Source organism: Musa acuminata, chromosome BXJ2-8 (genome assembly GCF_036884655.1).
Source record: "Musa acuminata AAA Group cultivar baxijiao chromosome BXJ2-8, Cavendish_Baxijiao_AAA, whole genome shotgun sequence".
Taxonomy (NCBI): domain Eukaryota; kingdom Viridiplantae; phylum Streptophyta; class Magnoliopsida; order Zingiberales; family Musaceae; genus Musa; species Musa acuminata.
Genome location: NC_088345.1, coordinates 50,245,451 through 50,266,530, shown reverse-complemented (window position 1 = coordinate 50,266,530; position 21,080 = coordinate 50,245,451). Strand labels below are relative to the sequence as shown.

The 21,080-nt window shown below is 35.7% G+C and overlaps 2 protein-coding genes and 10 non-coding genes across 13 annotated transcripts; all 12 read left to right on the top strand.

Moving 5' to 3' along the window:
* Positions 1-4,520: 4,520 nt before the first annotated feature.
* On the top strand, positions 4,521-8,780 carry LOC135620045 (F-box/kelch-repeat protein At1g67480-like). Of its 2 annotated transcripts, XM_065122641.1 has the most exons (4): positions 4,521-4,649; positions 6,486-6,542; positions 6,639-7,522; positions 7,947-8,780. In XM_065122641.1, exons 3-4 carry the CDS (start codon positions 6,981-6,983, stop codon positions 8,572-8,574), a joined length of 1,170 nt encoding a protein of 389 aa, XP_064978713.1. In that variant the 5' UTR covers positions 4,521-4,649; positions 6,486-6,542; positions 6,639-6,980; the 3' UTR covers positions 8,575-8,780. The 2 variants fall into 2 exon arrangements, with proteins under 2 accessions (XP_064978713.1, XP_064978712.1); XM_065122640.1 differs by lacking the exon at positions 6,486-6,542 and having other exon boundaries at positions 4,530-4,649.
* Positions 8,781-10,600: 1,820 nt separating this feature from the next.
* Positions 10,601-10,673, top strand: TRNAT-AGU (transfer RNA threonine (anticodon AGU)). The gene has a single exon. It is a non-coding gene; the product is annotated as a tRNA-Thr (tRNA).
* A 79-nt stretch (positions 10,674-10,752) lies between these two features.
* Positions 10,753-10,825, top strand: TRNAA-AGC (transfer RNA alanine (anticodon AGC)). The gene has a single exon. It is a non-coding gene; the product is annotated as a tRNA-Ala (tRNA).
* A 79-nt stretch (positions 10,826-10,904) lies between these two features.
* Positions 10,905-10,977, top strand: TRNAA-AGC (transfer RNA alanine (anticodon AGC)). The gene has a single exon. It is a non-coding gene; the product is annotated as a tRNA-Ala (tRNA).
* Positions 10,978-11,195: 218 nt separating this feature from the next.
* TRNAA-AGC (transfer RNA alanine (anticodon AGC)) lies at positions 11,196-11,268 on the top strand. Its single transcript has one exon. It is a non-coding gene; the product is annotated as a tRNA-Ala (tRNA).
* Positions 11,269-11,344: 76 nt separating this feature from the next.
* Positions 11,345-11,417, top strand: TRNAA-AGC (transfer RNA alanine (anticodon AGC)). Its single transcript has one exon. It is a non-coding gene; the product is annotated as a tRNA-Ala (tRNA).
* Positions 11,418-11,495: 78 nt separating this feature from the next.
* Positions 11,496-11,568, top strand: TRNAA-AGC (transfer RNA alanine (anticodon AGC)). Its single transcript has one exon. It is a non-coding gene; the product is annotated as a tRNA-Ala (tRNA).
* Positions 11,569-11,645: 77 nt separating this feature from the next.
* On the top strand, positions 11,646-11,718 carry TRNAA-AGC (transfer RNA alanine (anticodon AGC)). Its single transcript has one exon. It is a non-coding gene; the product is annotated as a tRNA-Ala (tRNA).
* Positions 11,719-11,795: 77 nt separating this feature from the next.
* TRNAA-AGC (transfer RNA alanine (anticodon AGC)) lies at positions 11,796-11,868 on the top strand. Its single transcript has one exon. It is a non-coding gene; the product is annotated as a tRNA-Ala (tRNA).
* A 76-nt stretch (positions 11,869-11,944) lies between these two features.
* Positions 11,945-12,017, top strand: TRNAA-AGC (transfer RNA alanine (anticodon AGC)). Its single transcript has one exon. It is a non-coding gene; the product is annotated as a tRNA-Ala (tRNA).
* Positions 12,018-12,094: 77 nt separating this feature from the next.
* Positions 12,095-12,167, top strand: TRNAA-AGC (transfer RNA alanine (anticodon AGC)). The gene has a single exon. It is a non-coding gene; the product is annotated as a tRNA-Ala (tRNA).
* A 113-nt stretch (positions 12,168-12,280) lies between these two features.
* Positions 12,281-20,775, top strand: LOC103996043 (O-fucosyltransferase 1-like). The gene is made up of 9 exons (XM_009416841.3): positions 12,281-12,485; positions 12,557-12,722; positions 13,669-13,750; positions 13,882-13,952; positions 15,457-15,545; positions 17,320-17,443; positions 17,563-17,846; positions 18,846-18,975; positions 19,701-20,775. Exons 1-9 carry the CDS (start codon positions 12,478-12,480, stop codon positions 20,340-20,342), a joined length of 1,596 nt encoding a protein of 531 aa, XP_009415116.2. The 5' UTR covers positions 12,281-12,477; the 3' UTR covers positions 20,343-20,775.
* Positions 20,776-21,080: the final 305 nt, after the last annotated feature.

Here is a 21,080-nt window from a genome sequence, read left to right as displayed (position 1 = left end):
CATTTATTGTGTCTGATCCAATTCATTGATTTAGCATGAGTTTTTCACTATACTTTGGAAATACTGATGCAATGGTACTATTTTCTTGATGGGGAAAATGTTTTGTGATATGTAATCGTTATGAAACTTGATGATCAAATAGTTGTGTTGCAACAAATCACAATGCAGATGGTCTAAATTTAGTCTAGCTTCATGGTTTTCTGACATGGATTCTTCATTTTGTACTCAGTTTGGGTGTTCCTACAGTTGTAAAGATATGGAAGCCCCTTGTTCTAATAAGGATGGTAGTCTTTTGGACTCTATCCTAAGCATGTTGACATGGAGCAATGTAGAAGTGCCTTAGCCAAGTATATACTTGTCCTTCAGTTTATTGTCATAATCCATCTTAATAAATTAGACATATGGTGGTTGCCTAAGGTTATACACCACATTTATTTATGTAGAAAGTAATTGCTGCAACTTGTTTATCTGGCTTACCCAGACAAGAGTGTTTCTCATTTTAAGCTGTTGTTTTTGTTAATTCTTTTCATTATTTGAGACCCTTAGACTGTGTTCATCTATTTTGAATAAAAAAATAAAGAAATGCAAAGCATTATCAACTATATATATTTTGTTTTATACTTCTCTAAAGATATGTCTGCATTTTTCTGAAAGCCTTTTCCATCACTTTGGAAATATTTTATTGTTGTTGAAAGCATTTTTTTTTTCTTCTCTTATTGTTGTTATTGTTATTATTATCGTTGTTGTTTATCGGTTAGTCTGATTATTAAAGACCCTCAAATGAAAAATATTTATGGGCTTGCATAGCTTGATATTGACCATGATATTAATTTATTTTTCTAGTGAAAGCATGTAATTTTATGGTAAAAATTTGGTACACCAAAATCTATAGCTCCAAGTGATGTCTCTCTCATACCAACCCTCCTCCCTTGCCTTGACATGGTGGTAGGTGTAGTACCCACCAAACAACAAGCAATACTATATGTTCAAAATATTAGATTAACATAATTACATGTTGATGATGATGACATTATTGATGAAAATGAATGGTGATTATGATGCATCTCTCTCTGTGCTCCTTCCACTCAACGTCCTTGAAATTGCAAAATAAGTGCATAAGAATAGACAGCCAAGGTTTGACACATTCTATGTGTTACAAGTGGAAGTGTTCTTTGTCAGGGGAAAAAAAAGGTTCATAATTCAGTAAATAATAATAATAATAATAATAATAATAATAATAATAATAATAATAATAATAATAATAATAATAATAATAATAATGATGATGATGATGATATAATTTCAAAATAATATATTTATTATAAGTGGAAGTTCTTTGCTATGAAAAATACTCAAAAATTCAATAAAAATAATAAGGAAATAAATATACTTTTTTCATGATTTTTGTTGTAATAATTAAATTCCATTATAAAAAATGATTTAGCCATGCAAAGTGAAAACTCTGTTATATATATATCCTAAACCCATTAGACAAAAAAAAAAAGAACTCGTATATTTTCATAGAGTAAAATTGTTGGCCTTCAAGCAAGGCAAGTTTGCATACACTAATTTATAACTTTGATCTCTCTCTCTCTCTCTCTCTCTCTCTCTCTCTTCATTTTCTACCTCCACTTTCCCTTTCATTCTTATCCTCTTTTCTACTCATTTGTTGCTGTTAGTTTCAACTTTCTCGGCTGCCCCTCTCATCTTCCTCCTTTAAGATTTGTACACCAATTAAATGTCTAAAAATTACTAAAAAGAAATATTTTATTTATTTTATTATAAAAGTTTTAATGCATTGCAGGGGTTATTAAGGCCAATGTGTTGTCGAGTCAGCTCTCTGAGTGATCCTTATCCCACCCCATCCATGCCAAAATTCTCCTCTTTCCCTCTCTCTCTCTCTCTCTCTCTCTCTCTCTCTCTCTCTCTAAGTCAGCTTCCACGGTGATCCTTATCCTACCCCATCCAGTCTCAATTCTCTCTCTCTGTCTGTCTGTCTGTCTAATTGTGTGTGTTAGATTGTTGGCTGAATAAATAAATATCTCAAATTCCAAGAACCTGAAATCAACATCTTCATTTTGAGTGATGTGCTACCCTACCAACCATACATATCTTATTTCTTACTATATAAGAGAGGGAGAGGACCACTCCTTCATCTTCTTGCCACTATAGTAAGAGTTTACTTCTCATCTCAACCTTGTCCCCTTCCTATTATTAGGCATAAGAAGTATGCTTATCTCCTTCATTTACATATCACAAGTTTCAAATGGTGATCACATCATGCCTAATCATTTAGCTTTTTATTGAGGGGGTTTACATTTTTATTCTAAAAATATTTTAGTATATATCAGCCAACTTAGTTGATAAAAATCTTATCCAATCTCATATTCACCCCCCTTACCTTTCCTAATTGTCATAGTCCCTCAGTTCAAAGATTAAAAAGATGAACACCACATGATCCCATGAGCTCTTACAATAAGAAGAAAAAATTATATTTCTTTGTTTTGGCCAATAGACATGTCCAGACAATAAGACAAAGTTAAGATTGAATGGGTCTGTGAGAGAGAGTGAAATCTTCCTCTCCTGCCACACTAGGAAGCTTCATCCTCACATGTTATACAGTAGTATGTTGCATGACATGCGAATCATACCCATGTAAAAAACATTCCATATGTTACACATCATCAGATTGATAGCATTCGGATAATTTCTTGGATTGTCACAAATGCTCATCACACAACCAAATCCAATCAGGCCATCCTATCGTTGAATCTGTCACAAACAAAAAAAAAATCTAAATCTCGCATGCGATTTGGTCGTGACCAGAGTCTCGTCACACAACTTTCCCATCAGTTTCGAACCAATAATATTTTGATTGGATATTGAATCTTCAATTTATTTTATTTATTAGTAGATCAATATATATATATATATATTTATTTTCTTTTTACCATCAAATAAGAATGGAAAGTTTTTCGTCTTCTAAATAAATTAAAAAGAAAAACTAGATCACTAAAAAAAAAAAAAGAGTGTTGAGATTGAAAAGGTAGACAATGTTGACTCTTAGCATAATTTTTATTGATTACAATGTCATATGATCACAATTGACCTTAACAACTAACTAGTATTTTATTGATTGTATTTTCTACGACTTTATGGCGATCACTTTCGATCACAACGACTCCGAGAGAACATGGAAACTTCGCACATCCCTCAGTTTCTTCTTCTTCCTTATTTTTTTAGAGTAAAAGGGATGTCAATAAGTTTCATACTATTTAATTGGATTTGTTTCATATCCATTATTATTATTATTATTATTGGCTATCCAAATCTATCTATGTTGGAATCTTTAATTGGATTGCGAATGAGTTCGAATTAAAACTAGAAATCCAAATTGGATTCATCATTATTGATTTTTTATTAACATAAAATAAACTTAAATCATTTTATTATTTTTTAAATATATAAATGACAAAGATGAGATTTAGGATTTTATCTTAAATCATCAAATTTGGTATCGTCTAAGCAAATCTAATTAATACATTCAAATATATCGGATTAGGATTTGAACATTCACTGACTAGTATATCATCAATAGATCAATATTTTAGATATACTATATGACATTCCCGTAGTATTAATATGTAAAGAGCTTATCTCCACCTCATAAGATCCCTTAGAGATCTATAAAAGAGAAGATATGTGGATGAACAAGTAAAAGAAAATATATTGAGTAGACTGGTCAAATTTTTTTTTTTACCAGTCTAATCAATATATTTAAGTCAATTAGGTTTTGAGTTCATATAGTTACTTATTAGGAGGTTGACATCCATAATCTTATCAAACTCAAATCTTAGTGCTGGTGAAACTTTAATTAATATAATAATAATCATTACAATGCATTAAAACAGATCAAGTATTGTCATAACAGGCTTTGTATAATAATAAATAATCACACTCTTTTTTGAAAAAAAATATGAAAAATATCAAAAAAAAATAAGAGTAAATTTTCAGAAAAAACTTGTACTTCCAGAGGTGCCCCATATTTCAAAAATTCCCAAATAATACCCCTTTTTTTCTAGTACTTGAAATACCTCTATGCAATAAGTCAAATTATAATTTTTTCATTAATATAAAAAATTATAATATAGTACAAAAATATTTATATTTTTTTAAAAAATATTTTATATATTTTTTAAAATAAAATTTGTATAACAATATTAAATTATGGTATTTTTGGGTATTATTGAACACTAAAACATAATTTTAAAAAATATTACAACTAGATCGAGTCATCTTATGGATCTATACATAACAAAAAAAAATGTTAAATAGTATATAAAAATAAGATATTATTTGAAAATTTTAGAAACGAGGGGTATTTTTCGAAAAAAAAATCTCCTAAGAGGGATTTTTTTAAGACTTCAAAGATGATAATAATAACAATAGTAATAAATATTTTATTTATTTATTTTTGGGTTCATTTATCCTGCCTTCACAATTCCCCTTCTCCCTCTCCCTTTAAATACTCACGGCTCTCCCCGTCTCCCCCTATCTTTCCTCCTCTCTGTCTCCTCAGCTACCTCCATCCATCTCGCTCTTTCTGCGTTCTCTGCCCATAATATAAGCGGGTTAAAATCCAGATTTGGGTATAATTTATCGCCCTCCCTCCCTCCCTTTTTCTTTGGTTTGCATCACTCTGTCACAGATCGGAGATGTCAAATTTTGTTTGTTTCTTTGAATTCGTAAATTTTCTCCAAAAGTCTTCGGTTTTTCATGTTTTCTTTACTTTTTTTCCCCTTTTCTTGGCCATCTTTTCTTGTTTCTTCATCTTGCTATTCGGAAATTTGTCAAGCAGGTTTGGTTTTCTAGGGTTCTCACCAAGAAAGATTTCCTTTTTTTTCTCCGTGATCTCCCCCCTCCGTTCCGTGTGCCTTTTATTTTGTTTTATTCGATTGCAAATCTGTTTTGCTGAGTGAATATTTCGGATCTTTGAAGCTGTGTTCATATTCTTCCATCTTTTTCCTCAGTTGTTATAGATTTGGATGCATGTGTTGTTAATTATTTTGGTTTTGTCATATTCTTTTAGATTTGGTTTATTTTGGTTCATTTGCATCAAAGAATTGTGACATGGACGAGGAGTACCTGTCTAATTGTGAGGTGCTGAGCGTATGATAGGAAGTGGGTTTTGGTTAGATACTTTTTTCCGGTAACTGCTGCTGCAGAAAGTCTTTTAAGTTTCTACAAGAAGCTTATTACTTGACTTTTTTTTCCATAAACCAAAAACTTGCACCTTCAGGTTCTTAAGTTTTATGTAGTACAGAATATCACCCTTAAGCTTCTCAGGCTAATGGTGTAGGCATTACCGGTACATGCTTCTGGAAACTATTATGAAAATTTGGGTACTTTGTTCTATTTCATTTTTTTTAAATTGATATGTTTCTCATAGAATAATGGATGGTTTACAATGTACTCAAGAATTTTTTTTTTTTTTTTTTGTGTGTGAATATAAACATGATGTTTGAGTCATAAATTATTGTTTCTTCTGATGAGTCTTCTTCTTAGAAGCAGCTAGGATTTCCTTACAGAAGTAAATCAACCGATATATCATTCTACGGCATTCATTTTCTCACTTAAACTGACCGCTCATAATATTAATTAGGAATTGGACAAAGGATCAGTAATTTGCTGATGTATTCTTATGGAATTTAGTGTGTATGGTCAACCCTAAAAGGAGCTTAGTTGTGTACCTTATCATTGATTGTGATGCAGTAATCATATAAACTCTCAAAAGTGGGTTATTTATCTAGATACTGTCTTGTGGATCCACATGTTTCATATGCTTAAGTAGCTAGATATTGATGAGTAGTCTCAGTTCATTCATTTCTTGATAACTTCTGTTTTGCTGCCATATTGAAGTTATACATAATGATGATATGCTCTTATAGGTGTCACATGTTCAAAACAGAGCTTTAATTTTGATATTTACAAATTGTTAGGACTGTTTGATAAGTCCCTGCTTCATCATATACATGTCTCTCCTAACTGAACTTATAGGATAATCGTTATCCTTGACATCAATCATTATCATACAACTTTCTGTTTGTAGCATCAGCATGCTGACCGTGAACTATTAAACAAATTAAGTGATCAGAATTTGAAGACTGGTTCATTATTATTATTTTTTTCTTTCTTGTGTTTCGGGTGAGAAGAAATTTTAGTTTCTTTTCATGGTACATTTGGGTAATGACATGCTAAAAAGGGTATAATATCTGATCTTCTGGACCTGTTGAAGAACCTTTGGTACATAATTTCTGTTAGCATACAGTCACGATTTATGGCTTGCCAGCATTTCTTGTATGTGATCCATCCACCCATAGTTGTCGTTCACATTTTGCAAGTAGTTTCTGTGAAATATGTTTTGGAAAAGTTGGAAGGTCAAAGAAAAATAATTGACAATTATTCTCTTCCATGTGTGGCTTCAGTTGACTCTAAATGGATTCAACTGCTGGTTAACTGCCGTTAAAGTTTTATGGCCTTGGGTAATTGTTCCTACTCTCTCTTCATATCCCTGTATATGTATATATATCTTGTGTGTCTGTGTGTAGCATCTTTACACTTTTCAATCAATTTCATAGTTTTCGGGGCGATGTTTGGGGGAGAGAACAAGAAATATGCCATCAAATTCGAGCAGAGTGCCTGCACGTTGATTCGAAAGAACTATCCAAAGAACAGCAACTGTGGAATGGCATTCAGAACAACAGCTATAAAACAGAAAACATCCTCGGGATCTCCACCTGTGTTGTTTGGATCATTGCCATCATTCGTTCCTTTGTCTCTTAAGATCCCTATAGATGATGGATACCACGAATCTTTCTCTCTAGATTGCTGTTTCTTATAACGATATTGATTATTGTTCAAGTTGCTCAAGGATTTGGTTGGGCCAGCAAGGAAGTTCAGAAATCTAAGTCGTATTCAAAATGCCCAGTTTAGCGATGCCTGGTCTTGTTGGTGCCAGGAAAAGATTTGTTGATTCGGAAGTGCATCGGAATGTTCCAGTTCAAACCAACCTGGCAACTCAGAAAGTTTCAGTTGGGCTCACCCTGCAACCACCCCAGTATTTTTGCCGCCCTGTTATTCCTGGGTTACCTGATGATGTGGCTAAGTTCTGTCTTGTCCTTGTGCCTCGGAGTGACCTCCCTGTTATGGGTGCTGTTTGCAAGAGATGGAGGTCATTCATTAAAAGTAAGGAGTTCCTGGCTATAAGAAAGGAGGCTGGAAAGCTTGAGGAGTGGGTGTATATCTTAACTGGTGATGCGAAAGGAAGGGAGAACCATTGGGAAGTCTTAGTTGGCCCAGGGGATAAAAGCATGGTGCTTCCTCCAATGCCTGGTCCTGTTAAAGCTGGGTTTGGAGTAGTTGTTATTGATGCCAACCTTTTTATCATTGCTGGCTACTCGGTTGACATCGGAAAAGAGTGTGTTTCAGATGATGTTTATCAGTATGATTCTCGGGTTAATAGGTATGTGATATGATTCTTAAACATATTATGTGCATGTTTTTCTTATTCCTGCATAGTGACGTTATTGAACAAAGTTTCTGAATAAACAGTGACTTTTTAAAATCATTTATCCTATCTTTGGTCTAGGTTATTAATCCGATCAAGCTACAGATCTAGTAGTTTGTAAAAATCAGCTTTAAGCCAATAGGTGGACTGATTAATGAGATGTAGCCATGTATCTTTCCCCAGTATTATGATTGTTCAGATCAGCACAAATAAATAGTAATTGTAAGCTTCGTAGATCAGCGTATCAATTTTTTGGTTTTCCTTGGACTTGCAAAAGTAGCCAATGATTGTTGTATCTATAATTGGTTTATCTTTTCTGTGAGGAATTTGTCTACATATTTCCAGTTTACAGTAATAAGAATTAAGTCTTTTATTACAGATGGAGCACATTAGCCAAGATGAACGTTGCTCGCCGTGACTTTGCCTGTTCTGAGCTTGATGGTGTTGTATACGCTGTGGGGGGGTTTGATTCTAATGGTGACAGCCTATCGAGTGTTGAAGTTTATGACCCAGACAGAAACAAGTGGACCTTAATCGAAAGCCTTCGCTGCCCAAGGTGGGGTTGCTTTGCTTGCGGTTTTGAAGGTAAGCTGTATGTCATGGGTGGGCGTTCTAGCTTCACAATTGGCAATTCCAGGTTTGTGGATGTGTACAATACTGCGCATCGCTCATGGTGCGAAATGAAAAATGGCTGTGTTATGGTCACTGCACATGCTATGCTGAACAAGAAGCTTTTCTGTATCGAGTGGAAGAATCAGCGGAATTTGGCAATATTTAATCCAGCTGACAACTCATGGCAAAAGGTCCCTGTGCCTGTTACAGGGAGCTCGACCATAGCATTCCGCTTGGGAATATTTGAAGGCAAGCTGTTGCTTTTCTCACTCAAGGAGGTGCCTGGGTACCGGACACTGCTGTATGATCCTGATGCTCCGGTAGGATCTGAATGGAAAATAACTTCGCTTAAGCCTTCTGGCTTGTGCTTGTGCAGCGTGACGATCAAAGCATGAAGGATCACATTAGCGGGCAAGTTGCTGCTGCTTGGGGTTTTGAGAATGATTGTTACTGTTTGTGTGCTACGTGGAATGCATGACTACTTGTTAAACCTTGGTAACATTTGCTTCATCTTTCTTACCAAGATTTGTTTATGCTTCTATTTTGTATTATGAAGTGACCGCAGAACACCGATTGGATTTATAATTTGTTTGCAGCTCAAGTTTCTTTTGCTTTATGGGTCCTAATTGTCCTCCGGAACTGTAATTTACTATTCAGTGTTAGCCATAATTACTCTGATGATTAAGCATATCGATTAAGTCCATGGCAATATGGTATCAACTGATTGGCAGAGCAGCATAAGAAGTGGTAGGATGCCCGGCGAGTCATTTGGATAAGGTGGTCTTTGTGATGCTGAAGAGCCATTTTACTTGTAGCCTTTGTTTCGAGAATGTCTGGTGTGATTCGTGCAGTTTGATTTTGTTTACTACAAACCAGATTAAGGTTAGAAGAGTCTGTATCGATTGTGTTTTGCTCGATAGGCTGTCACCATTAGAATCAAACCCCCCCACAGCGTATACAACACCATCAAGCTCAGAACAGGCAAAGAGTCACGGCGAGCAACGTTCTCCATCTGTAACAGAAGACTTCACTCTTATCACTATAAACTGGAGAAATGTAAACAAATTTCTCATCGACTACTTTTGCAAGTCCAAAAAAAAATTAAAACAATGGTTTATGAAGTTCTTTTGATAAATCAATATTTAGTCGGTTCATGTGACCCGTAAAGTCAAGGATGATATGATAAACTTATGAGCTTTCCCTATTATTGATTGAGATTAAATATATTTATCACTTTCAATTACTATTTATTTGTGCGGATACGCAACAATCATAATATCGAATACATGGATACAACTCATTAGTCAGTCCACATTGGTCTAAATCTAATTTTAATAAACGACTAGATGATTAATAATCTAGACCAAAGGAAAACAATGAGTTAAAAACACAGTCACTGTTTATTTAGAATAAGAAAAACATGCACATAATATGTTTAAGAATCGTATCACATACCTATTAACCCGAGAATCATACTGATAAGCATCATCTGAAACACACTCTTTTCCGATGACAACTGAGTAGCCAGCAATGATAAAAAAAAGGTTGGCATCAATAACAACTCTTTTAACAGGACCATGCTTTTATCCGCTGGGCCAACTAATACTACCCAGTGGTTCTCCCTTCTTCCATCGGCGTCACCGGTTGAGGTATACACCCACTCCTCAAGCTTTCCACCCTCCTTTCTTATGGCCAGGAACGACAGCACCCATAACAGCCAAAGTGTAAAGATGCTACGTACAGACAAACAAGATCTGAAGAGAGGGTAGGAACAATTACCCAAGGCAATAAAAATTTAACGGCAGTTAACCAGCAATTGCATCCCGTTAACAAGTTAAAGTATATTTTAAAAGATTATAAATTAATATTTTAAATAAAATTAGATAGAGTTTTAGCGATTAAAAAATTCTTTTAAAAAAAATATATTTTAGAAGATTTCAAATACGATTATATAAAGTTGTATATATTAGAGACTCTTATATCTTATATTTATAAATAGGTACATTAATTCAAACCTCAAGTATCAAAATTAAACAGTCCTAATAATTTGTAAATATCAAAATTAAAGCCCTGTTTCGAACATGTGACACCTAAAAGAACATATTATTTAACTTCAATATGGCAGCAAAACAGAAGTTATCAAGAAATGAATGAACTGAGACAAGTCATCAATATCTAGCTACTTTAGCATATGAAACATGTGGATCCACAAGACAGTATCCATATAAATAACCCACTTTTGAGAGTTAATATGATTACTGCATCACAATAGATGATAAGGTACACAACTAAGCCCCTTTTAGGGCTTAGTTACTGATCCTTTGTCCAATTCCTAATTAATATTATGAATTAGGAATAGTCTTGTGGTGGTAGTGTTGGAATCTTGAGTAAACTACAATAAATCTTGATCACTCAACATTCGGGAATGTAGCTCAGATGGTAGAGCGTTCGCTTAGTATGCGAGAGGTACGGGGATCGATACCCCGCATCTCCATCTATGTTTTTTTTTTTTTCATATAACATATTATGCTTTAATAGAATAATAATACTTAAATTGACTTTAACTTTCGATCGGGGATGTAGCTCAGATGGTAGAGCGCTCGCTTAGCATGCGAGAGGTACGGGGATCGATACCCCGCATCTCCATCTATGTTTTTTTTTTTTTCATATAACATATTATGCTTTAATAGAATAATAATACTTAAATTGACTTTAACTTTCGATCGGGGATGTAGCTCAGATGGTAGAGCGCTCGCTTAGCATGCGAGAGGTACGGGGATCGATACCCCGCATCTCCATCTATTTATTTTTTTTATATAACATATTATGCTTTAATAGAATAGTTTTATTTCAATTGACTTTAACTCTCGATCGGGGATGTAGCTCAGATGGTAGAGCGCTCGCTGCGAGAGGTACGGGGATCGATACCCCGCATCTCCATCTTTTTTTTTTTTTTCATATAACATATTATGCTTTAATAGAATAGTAATATTTCAATTGACTTTAACTCTCGATCGGGGATGTAGCTCAGATGGTAGAGCGCTCGCTTAGCATGCGAGAGGTACGGGGATCGATACCCCGCATCTCCATCTATTTTTTTTTTTTCATATAACATATTATGCTTTAATAGAATAGTAATATTTCAATTGACTTTAACTCTCGATCGGGGATGTAGCTTAGATGGTAGAGCGTTCGCTTAGCATGCGAGAGGTACGGGGATCGATACCCTGCATCTCCATCTATGTTTTTTTTTTTTCATATAACATATTATGCTTTAATAGAATAATAATACTTAAATTGACTTTAACTCTCGATCGGGGATGTAGCTCAGATGGTAGAGCGCTCGCTTAGCATGCGAGAGGTACGGGGATCGATACCCCGCATCTCCATCTGTGTTTTTGTTTGTCATATAACATATTATTACTTGATAGAATATTAAGATTTCAATTGACTTAATCTTTCAATTGGGGATGTAGCTCAGATGGTAGAGCGCTCGCTTAGCATGCGAGAGGTACGGGGATCGATACCCCGCTTCTCCATCTGTGTTTTTGTTTGTCATATAATATATTATTACTTAATAGAATATTAAGATTTCAATTGACTTAAGTTTTTAATTGGGGATGTAGCTTAGATGGTAGAGCGCTCGCTTAGCATGCGAGAGGTACGGGGATCGATACCCCGCATTTCCATCTATTTATTTTTTTTTATATAACATATTATGCTTTAATAGAATAGTAATATTTCAATTGACTTTAACTCTCGATCGGGGATGTAGCTCAGATGGTAGAGCGCTCGCTTAGCATGCGAGAGGTACGGGGATCGATACCCCGCATCTCCATCTGTGTTTTTGTTTGTCATATATCATATTATTATTTAATAGAATATTAAGATTTAAATTGACTTAATCTCTCGATCGGGGATGTAGCTCAGATGGTAGAGCGCTCGCTTAGCATGCGAGAGGTACGGGGATCGATACCCTGCATCTCCATCTGTTTTTTCCTTGCCATATAACATATTATTTTTTAATATAATATCTATTTATAATAATAAAACAAATTTTTAGTCATTTATCGCCTTTTTAAAGAATTGTTATTTTTCCGAGTAATTTTCGCCCTTCGGTGGAGGCGTTGAGACTTCAGTCTCAATCTCGTCGAGCTTCCGTTCTGCTCCATTGTACTCCCTCCCTCTCTGAACCCCGTAGCCTTCAGCTTCGCGTCCAGATCTGAGCGACCTCCGGAGCCTTCCAGATAACCGACCCTCGTCATCCGAATCCTTCCAATAATCGATCCGTGATTCACATGAGGAGGTTCGAACGTCTCCCCTTCCCTAATTACTTTCTTTCAATCTCCTTGGATTTAATTCTTGCTTTTGATCCAGAGGAGGCGGTGTATGGAGCCGGAGAAATGGCGGACCAAGGCAACTGAAGCAAGGGCTGAAGGGGATGCCTCGGAGGCTATCCATCTCCATCGCCGTGATCGTGCTCATCATCTGCTTTCTATCCCTATTGTCTATCCGCTTCACACGCCCTTCGAGTAGCGTGCAGGTTAAAATGTCTTAATCGTGATCTGGTTGCGTTCTTCTTGGCAGTGAACTTGGAAGTGGCAACATTACATGGTTTCTCTTGAAGTGTAATGTTTTCCATCCGAGTTTGTGATGAGAGAGTAGTGTTTAGTCTGAGTGTGAAGTAGCCGTAGTATTAAGTAGTAGTAGACATGGTTAGATGTGCATTCATTCTGGTGGGATGTCCATAAGGGAAGCAAGAAGAACCTCTTTTGAGTAGTAAACTTCTTTTACCAGATTTATCCTCTTCAGTTAGGATGTTTGTCTTAGAAAGAAAGATCTAAACCTTTTTGGAAGTCCAAGGCCTTTTCAACAATCTCCAAAGATCTCTTCAGTTGGACCAATTCTCTGACTATATTAGAACTCCTGGAACAGACACTACTGACCAGACAAATTGGATCACATGCTTTTAGTATGGTTACTTAGCACTTGAGTTTAACTCAAATTTGTTAAACACAATTCAGGAACCATGTTAATTCAGATACTGTAGCATTACAATGACGAGAACGGTGGAAGCCAACTGTTTTATAAGATGGCTCATTTAATTTGGTTAGAAACTGACTCCATATGAATTTCAATACAGTTTTACAACAAAATTGAATGACTCAAGTATACTAGATCAATGACAAATCCACTTTTAGATCCAAAACTTGACCCTAAGATGAATTGTTCTCTTATCAGGTCCTGTAATTCTGCGAGGCACAGAATTTCATTCCCATAAATTGTTGAGTTAAATTTCATCTTACTACAGTGCTCTATTGAGCTTTTTCTATAGTTCCATACTGAGGTTTTGCTTATGAATAATGAGCATCAACATAATTCATATGAATTAACCTGGAGTCCCAGTAATGTCTATGGACTTGTTGATTTTCTTGAAGTTTCCGTTCCTGTCATTTTCTTTTCTAAACTTCTGGTTCATGTTGTTGCAGAATTATGATACAAATAAGCTTTGGAAACCTGCTGATTCTGATGGCTGGAGATCATCATCTGCTCCAAGATCATACTGGCCTCGTATGTAATCCTTATGCTCTTCCTCAAATTCTTTTTTAGCATAATTTTGTTTGTACTCAAGTTCACGCTGAATTACTTGGGAACTAGTATGATGAATCTAATGCCTTGATTACAATAATTCATGGTTATAGCTCCCCCAAATGAGAGTAATGGCTATTTACGAGTTCGTTGCAATGGTGGTTTAAATCAGCAACGAAGTGCGGTAAGAAAACTTTTCTGTTTGACATATGATGTACATACATCTCTTATTGCTGAAATAAGAGGTTACAATGAAAAATTGTTGAAATAAGCCTACATTTCATTCTATTCCTTCTAAATTGAATTCATTGTAGTTTTCTAACTTCTGTTATTGATGAAAAGCACTTTTGGCTACATCATTCTATCTTGGAAATTGGTGCGGTGTTGCATTCAAATTCTTTGCTTTTCTGCATTTGTAACTTTTTGATAAGGCTCTGAGAGAAATTTATTATGATTGACTATTGTTACACTTCCAAAGGCTTGCAGTTGATATGTTTTTTGTTAATTAAAGAAAATATAATTCAAAAATAAATAAATAAATAGGATTGCTCTATTCCCATTCATTTCAAACTGTGTAACAAAATGCCCTACTTGCTATACAGTCAGGTAGCATCAACATCAAACAAGTGCAATAAATAGTTTTCATGAGTAGTAACTAATTGTTTGCTTGTAAGATGTTAAACTATGCCTCTAACAAATCAAGGTAGAAGTCTTGCTCCCTACAGAACTATCAACTAAGATTACTGCTATTGATCTACTTTGAGTGTAAAAAGAGAGAAAGCAGTAAGTCCCAACATGACCTTTGTGGTTCACCATGTCTTATGTTTATAATATTTTACAACTTTAATTAATTCATGAAACCATTATCTGTTAGTGAAATATATGCTGAATATGCTTTTAAAAAATTCTACTAAATCTGACTACTGACTAGATAGCAGCTATTTCTAATCCCTGCATTTTTGAGACTGGCAAAACTCATTGGATCCCAAACAGGGTTCAATACGGCTCCTGGGGGCTAGCCAACTCTTCTTTCAGGAATAAAGCGACTTAGCCTCTTTTTTTTACTCACAACAGCTTTAGGTGCCCAACAGAACCGGCCAATCCCTGTCCAGATTAGGATGGGTATCTTACCCGCACTGCAGTACTGCACCTTTTTCTTCTTCCACCTTTTGGCATTGATTAAGCTTCTATGTCACCAACATATGGTGGAAATATTAACTCGAAAAAATTATTCCATCATAGTGCAAACAGCAAGTAACTTCAATATATGTGGCACTTCAGTTATCTAAACACTTGATTTGGAAAACTTTTGGGTGAACCCAGTGCTGAATCAGGAACTTCTGTCTTCTTATTTCATGAATCACCATCAAAGTTCATTTTCTTGTAACTGTGATATTACAATCAGGGTCTGCCATACCGAACCGTACCGCCCGGTATGGGTGGTACGTACCGGTCCGATAGGTTGTCGGTATGCGGACTGTCTGTTACTGGTCCGAGTGCACTGTAGCACTATAACAGTACTACAGTACTCGGCACACCTGGGTGTACCGCTCGGTATACCGTACCGTACCGGTACCGAGCCCAGGTCGAAATACCGGTACGGTACGGTATTGCAAACCTTGATTACAATAGTACTTCATACTTTTTCTGATATGAAAATTTATTATTTATTTACCTGGTTGTTTCAGATATGTAATGCTGTTGTTGCTGCAAGGATTATGAATGCTACCCTCGTGTTGCCTGAGTTGGATACAAATTCTTTTTGGCATGATGAGAGGTATATACGTATCTTCAGACTTTACTAAAATATGTTAATTTTTATGTACTTGCTTTTGGTGTTCATCTTTAACTACTATATTAAAAAATATATAAAAGTACTAATGTTGTTTCAAATTTGTTTAAGAGTACTCCAGTTAGAATTGTAAAAAATGCTGAAGGTCTATCCGGACAGTGCTTCAAATTAGTTCAAAGTAAGCATATATTAATTCTAGCAAATGGTCAATGTATGCGTCATTCTGGACATTACATAGCATTGAAAATTACTTCATATATTAATCTATTCAACACTGTCAATATGTAATCAACAGTCTATATGAAGCAAAAATTCCATATATGGTTAGTCATCTCTTTGACCATTATTTTATGTTGGTTAACTTGATATGAGTCTGGACCCTGTTAGAACAAAGTAAAACTAGATTCTTCTTGCAACCCAAGTTCATAAACTAGAAATTTAATTAATTTACTTTCCAAATTAAAGAACAATGGTGAAAAGATCATATATAAGTGGAAGCAGAGGCGGTCACAATATCCTGATACAGTTATTTCCATATTCCATTATCCTGCAGCTGCAAGTGGTTTGATATCATTGATATCAAGAGATGGAAAAGTTCTCAATTTATTAATATAATTTGCTTTTCTATGTTAGGAACTAAATTGAACTGACTTCTGAACTGGTTAGTGTACAAAGATTAAGGTTAATACTTAATACTTTAATGAATGATGAAGTATAGTGGATAGTACTCTGGTACATATGTGATTCACATCCATGATCCATATTAGTGATTACTCTGGAATCGAACTAACTTTAATACTGGAATTGCTGTTACATACGTTTATATACTAGTTTTCAGAACTAACACTAAATCCTAAATATTTTTGGATGCTAGCAACTTTGTATCATCCTCTGTCTTCTCTAACTGGATGATTCTTTTGTTTTCAGAATTAATACTTTCTAGATTTCTTACCTTTAACTGGATGATTCTTTTGTTACCCTTTCTCAGACATCTCAGTACAGTAGTTTCCAGTCTACAATTTTTTTTTGTTTGACTATTGACCTGTATTATTGCTCTAGCTTAACTACATGTACATTTCTGAATTAGTGATTTCTTGCTCAAACATTCAGATTTGTTGTTTTAGATCAATATCTAGATCAGCAGAACATTGGTCAGATGCTGCACAGAGCTCAGATGGGCATGTGCTGAATAACTCTGCCTTGATTGCTTGACAATTAAAGGTGCTTGGAATTCCTTGTCCAATAGTTTAGTTCCTTATTGGTAGGAATCTTTCCTAAACCTATTGGATAAACTGGATCTAACCTATTTATGATAACCTTTTGAATTCATGTGTCAGGTCTGTGTCAAAAGATCTTGACCCATCAATGGGTTGGGTGGTATTGGATCAATCATATATTTCCTTAATACTAAGGTTCAATGGCCAACCTAGAGAATTTCCTAAAACATGAACAAAAACTTAATTAGACCCATCAACATGTCCTAACCCATAATGCATGATCTTCTCTCGACCCACTAGGTAATATGGGTCAGGTCTAGGTAAACATTCTTGACCCAACGACAAAACGGGTGGGTTTATAGTAGAGTTTGCTCCATATGATAGTACTGTTCCATTTCAAACTTGATCTGACCAGAACTTCTTCCCATGATAGGCAACCTCTTTACCTTGCATTTTATTATATTGTAGTTATTGCTCTCATATTTATAAGATTATTCATTCCCTCAAGCGATACTAATTTGGAGGCTTATTTTCTAATCCAGTGGTTTTGCAGGTATCTACGATGCTGAGCATTTCATTGGATCATTAAGGTATGACATTCATATTGTGCAAAGCCTTCCTGTTATCTCTGTGAATGGGAAAAGGAAGAAGATAAGGTCTTTTCAGGTTAATTTCTGATTCTTATTACAAAATTAAAATGCTATAAAATTTAATTTCATATTCATGTCAATGGTGTTCAGGACATTAGGTTGATGAACTCGACTTATACCTTGTTTTACTTTCAGATTCACCCTCCAAGAGATGCTCCTCTGAGCTGGTATACAACAACTGCTTTGAAAAAGATGAGGGAACATGGTTCTGTTTACCTCACTCCATTCTCACATCGTTTAGCAGAGGAGATTGATGATCCTGAGCTCCAGCGGTTAAAATGCCGAGTAAATTATCATGCACTTCGATTCAAGCCACACATCATGAAAATAAGCAGCGAGATAGTCAATAGGCTGCGTTCGGAGGGCCATTTCATGTCTATACACCTTCGATTTGAGATGGATATGCTTGCATTTGCTGGGTATGAGACCTAATATCAGGCAGTTTTAATCCTATGTATGCATGTGAATGGGCATCATAATTTACTCTACTTGCCTTCTTGTTCATGCATATCTTCAAGATAGAACATCAGTTTTGAATTCTATGAAGGAGAATTAGACTATATGCCCAGACTTTAAAGTATTTAATCTGATCTTTATTATTTTCTTCTAGTCCATATCTCTTTATTCTTGAATGTTCATCAAGAAATTCTTGTGATTGCAAAATTTTATTCTAGAACCTTTGTGACTGCAAAATTAGGTGGAAGTTTAGGTACCACGAGTGTTAAGCTTAGGCTCATCTCCTCAGTGTCATCTTTTGTCCGGTGCTAGCTGGTGTCGCATAATAATGTACCATGTCATAAAGAGAGGGATACTTTCCCATGCCATGAATGGCAATGGTTGCCCACAATGTCACTAGGCTAGTAATCATTTCTTTTGATAAGTTATTCTAATTCTATTGCATCGCCAATGTTCTATGATACTATCAATACAAGGCTCCTCGTCCTACCGATATGTGTTCCACTATAACTCTATCATGGTAGAAAGCCTGTGCTATAGGTCCTAGTAAGGCATACCATTATAAAGCATTCAAGTTCATGCCCTGGAAACTTAATTCTACATTACACCTAATTCATAGGAGTCTTGGTGCCTCAGTGTGAAACAAATGCCATTTGCAATCACCTAGAGATCGTCAACATCGACCTTCAAAGTTCTAACTGCTATTAGAATTTTACAGTATTATATTGTCATTGCTAAAGTGATCGTAGATGCTGATTTTGCTAGCATATGGGCAATATGAACTGTGTTTCATATTTAATGTTCGCAAGTGTTTAAATTTCATTGACGTGTCCCCGTGATGATATGTTAACTACTTAAAAATTTGAAAGCATCCTTTCCCATGATTTTCTAGCAAAGTTCTTATTGTGATTGTGTTGACTTGTAGAAAATTTCATACATCACTGAATATCATGACTTTTCAGGTGTCTTGATATATTTACTCCCGAAGAACAGAAAATCTTAATCAAATACCGGAAAAAAAATTTTGCAGAGAAGGAACTTGTATATAGAGAGAGGAGGCTAATTGGGAAATGTCCTTTAACTCCAGAAGAAGTAAACTCTCTCTCTCTCTCTCTCTCTCTCTCTCTCTCTCTCTCTGTGCATGATATAAGGTACCATCTGCAGATTGTGGTCAATTTTTGAATAACAAATTCAGCATAATCTCTCACATCATGTTGCTTCATTACATGATCCTTCTTTTACTATTACTATGCTGTTATCCTTCTGATCATCTGCACTCATAGTAGTTTTCGTTTCTGTGTCGATTGTAGTTAGGTTGTATACTGTAGATTGGTGAGCGATTTATCTTTAACTAGTCAGATTCTTAGCTGTCTATGATTTCCATATTCATTTCTCTAGTTAGATTTTTTATTGCCATTCTAACTTATTATTTCTTTGTCAGCTATGAAAGTGTTGAGTTTCCATAATCGTATACCCCATTCCCTGATGTTATATTCCAATATGCCATACTTAAAGTGGCAAGTTCCTTTGCTCCAATCCTTTTATCCATTGCATATGTTCATTATTTGTTTGATGCAGTTCACATCCAATATTCCATGCTTGATGTTCATGGTGATAAGAGTCTTAGTTACTAAAGATAAAATTAAGTGAAACTTGAATGCATAAGCAAAGTGGTTTTCTATGCTTTCTAAATCCTTGATGTTTTCTTGGGGTGTATAATTGAAATGAAATTGATTAAAAATATGTATACTGTTGCTCCCTTAAGCACGCTGCTCTTTAGCTGTGACATATCATGTATCCGAAGTTCTTGCTTGCAGGTAGGCCTTGTCTTACAAGCTATGGGTTTCAACAACTCTGCTCGGATCTACCTGGCTGCTGGCGAGCTGTTCGGTGGTGAACGTTTCATTAAACCATTCAGGGCGATGTTTCCTCACCTTGAGAACCATAGCACGGTAGGACCATCTGAAAAACTCGAAGGAAATGCTCGAGGGCTGGTTGGTTCTGCTGTGGATTACATGGTAAGCCTACTATCAGATATTTTTATACCAACATATGATGGACCTAGCAATTTTGCAAATAATCTTATGGGGCACCGGCTATATTATGGCTTCCGAACAACAATCCAACCCAATCGAAAAGCTCTAGCTCCCATATTTATGGATAGAGAGAAAGGCCATGCAGATGGCTTCGAGGAGCGCATCAGGCAGGTCATGTTCAACTCTAAATTTGGCAGGCCACACAAGCGTGTGCATCCAGAATCTTTCTATACGAACTCATGGCCTGAGTGCTTCTGCCTGATGGCCCCTGCAAACCCTGCTGATAAATGCCCTCCTCATAACATCTTGGAAATTCTGCATGGTCAGCTGCAAAGCCAACGAGGCAATGATTCAGAACCTGCCATGATGTCCTACAGGAGAGACAGTTCAGCCTCGCAAGAGGAGGTTCAATATGGATCGTAGCTAGTTCATTTCCTCCTCTATATGGCACCCTCTTTTGTCAAAGCCCAGAGTTATCTGACAATGAATTGCAGCAGATTTATCTAATTGACGAAACCTCAAAGCTCAAACCTGAGCTCAAAGGATGTCGAAGAATTGTTTCCCGAATCATTACATAGATGGACTTTATGAAATTTTCTGTGTGCTTTCTGTTGATGCTGATGAAGTGGTGCCACTTTAGATCAGGACATCAGGGAGCATACTATTGGATATGCCTCCCTCATTAATCAGCCTTTGCGGCTACTGTAAGAGAAAATTTTTCCCCTGTTCCTAAAATTATCTTTGTAGATTAAGTGTGCTCTCTTCATGGAAACATGTAAGGGAGCCGGATGCTATTACATGTCATAGTAATGTATATTTTCAAATGCAGATATTTGATGTTGGTTTCGATGGAAAATTTATGTTGCAGCTTATATTGCAGTCCTTTCATTTCCTACTTCCATAATTCAAAATCTTACTAACCTATACTGTCTTGTTGGGACTCGTAGCATAATCGATTCACCTAAATCATTGAACCAATATATTTTAGGAACAACACAGTCGCAAGTATCTTAGATTTAAGACCTGTCAATATGTTCCATGCTGCGGTTAAACTGATTAAGATCTACATGTAGCTATCATAGAGTTGAATCAGGCTGCAATCTGGTTGCGGAGTTACAGAAGGTTCATCAACTAATGATGCTAGAACTCACTGTCAAGGCA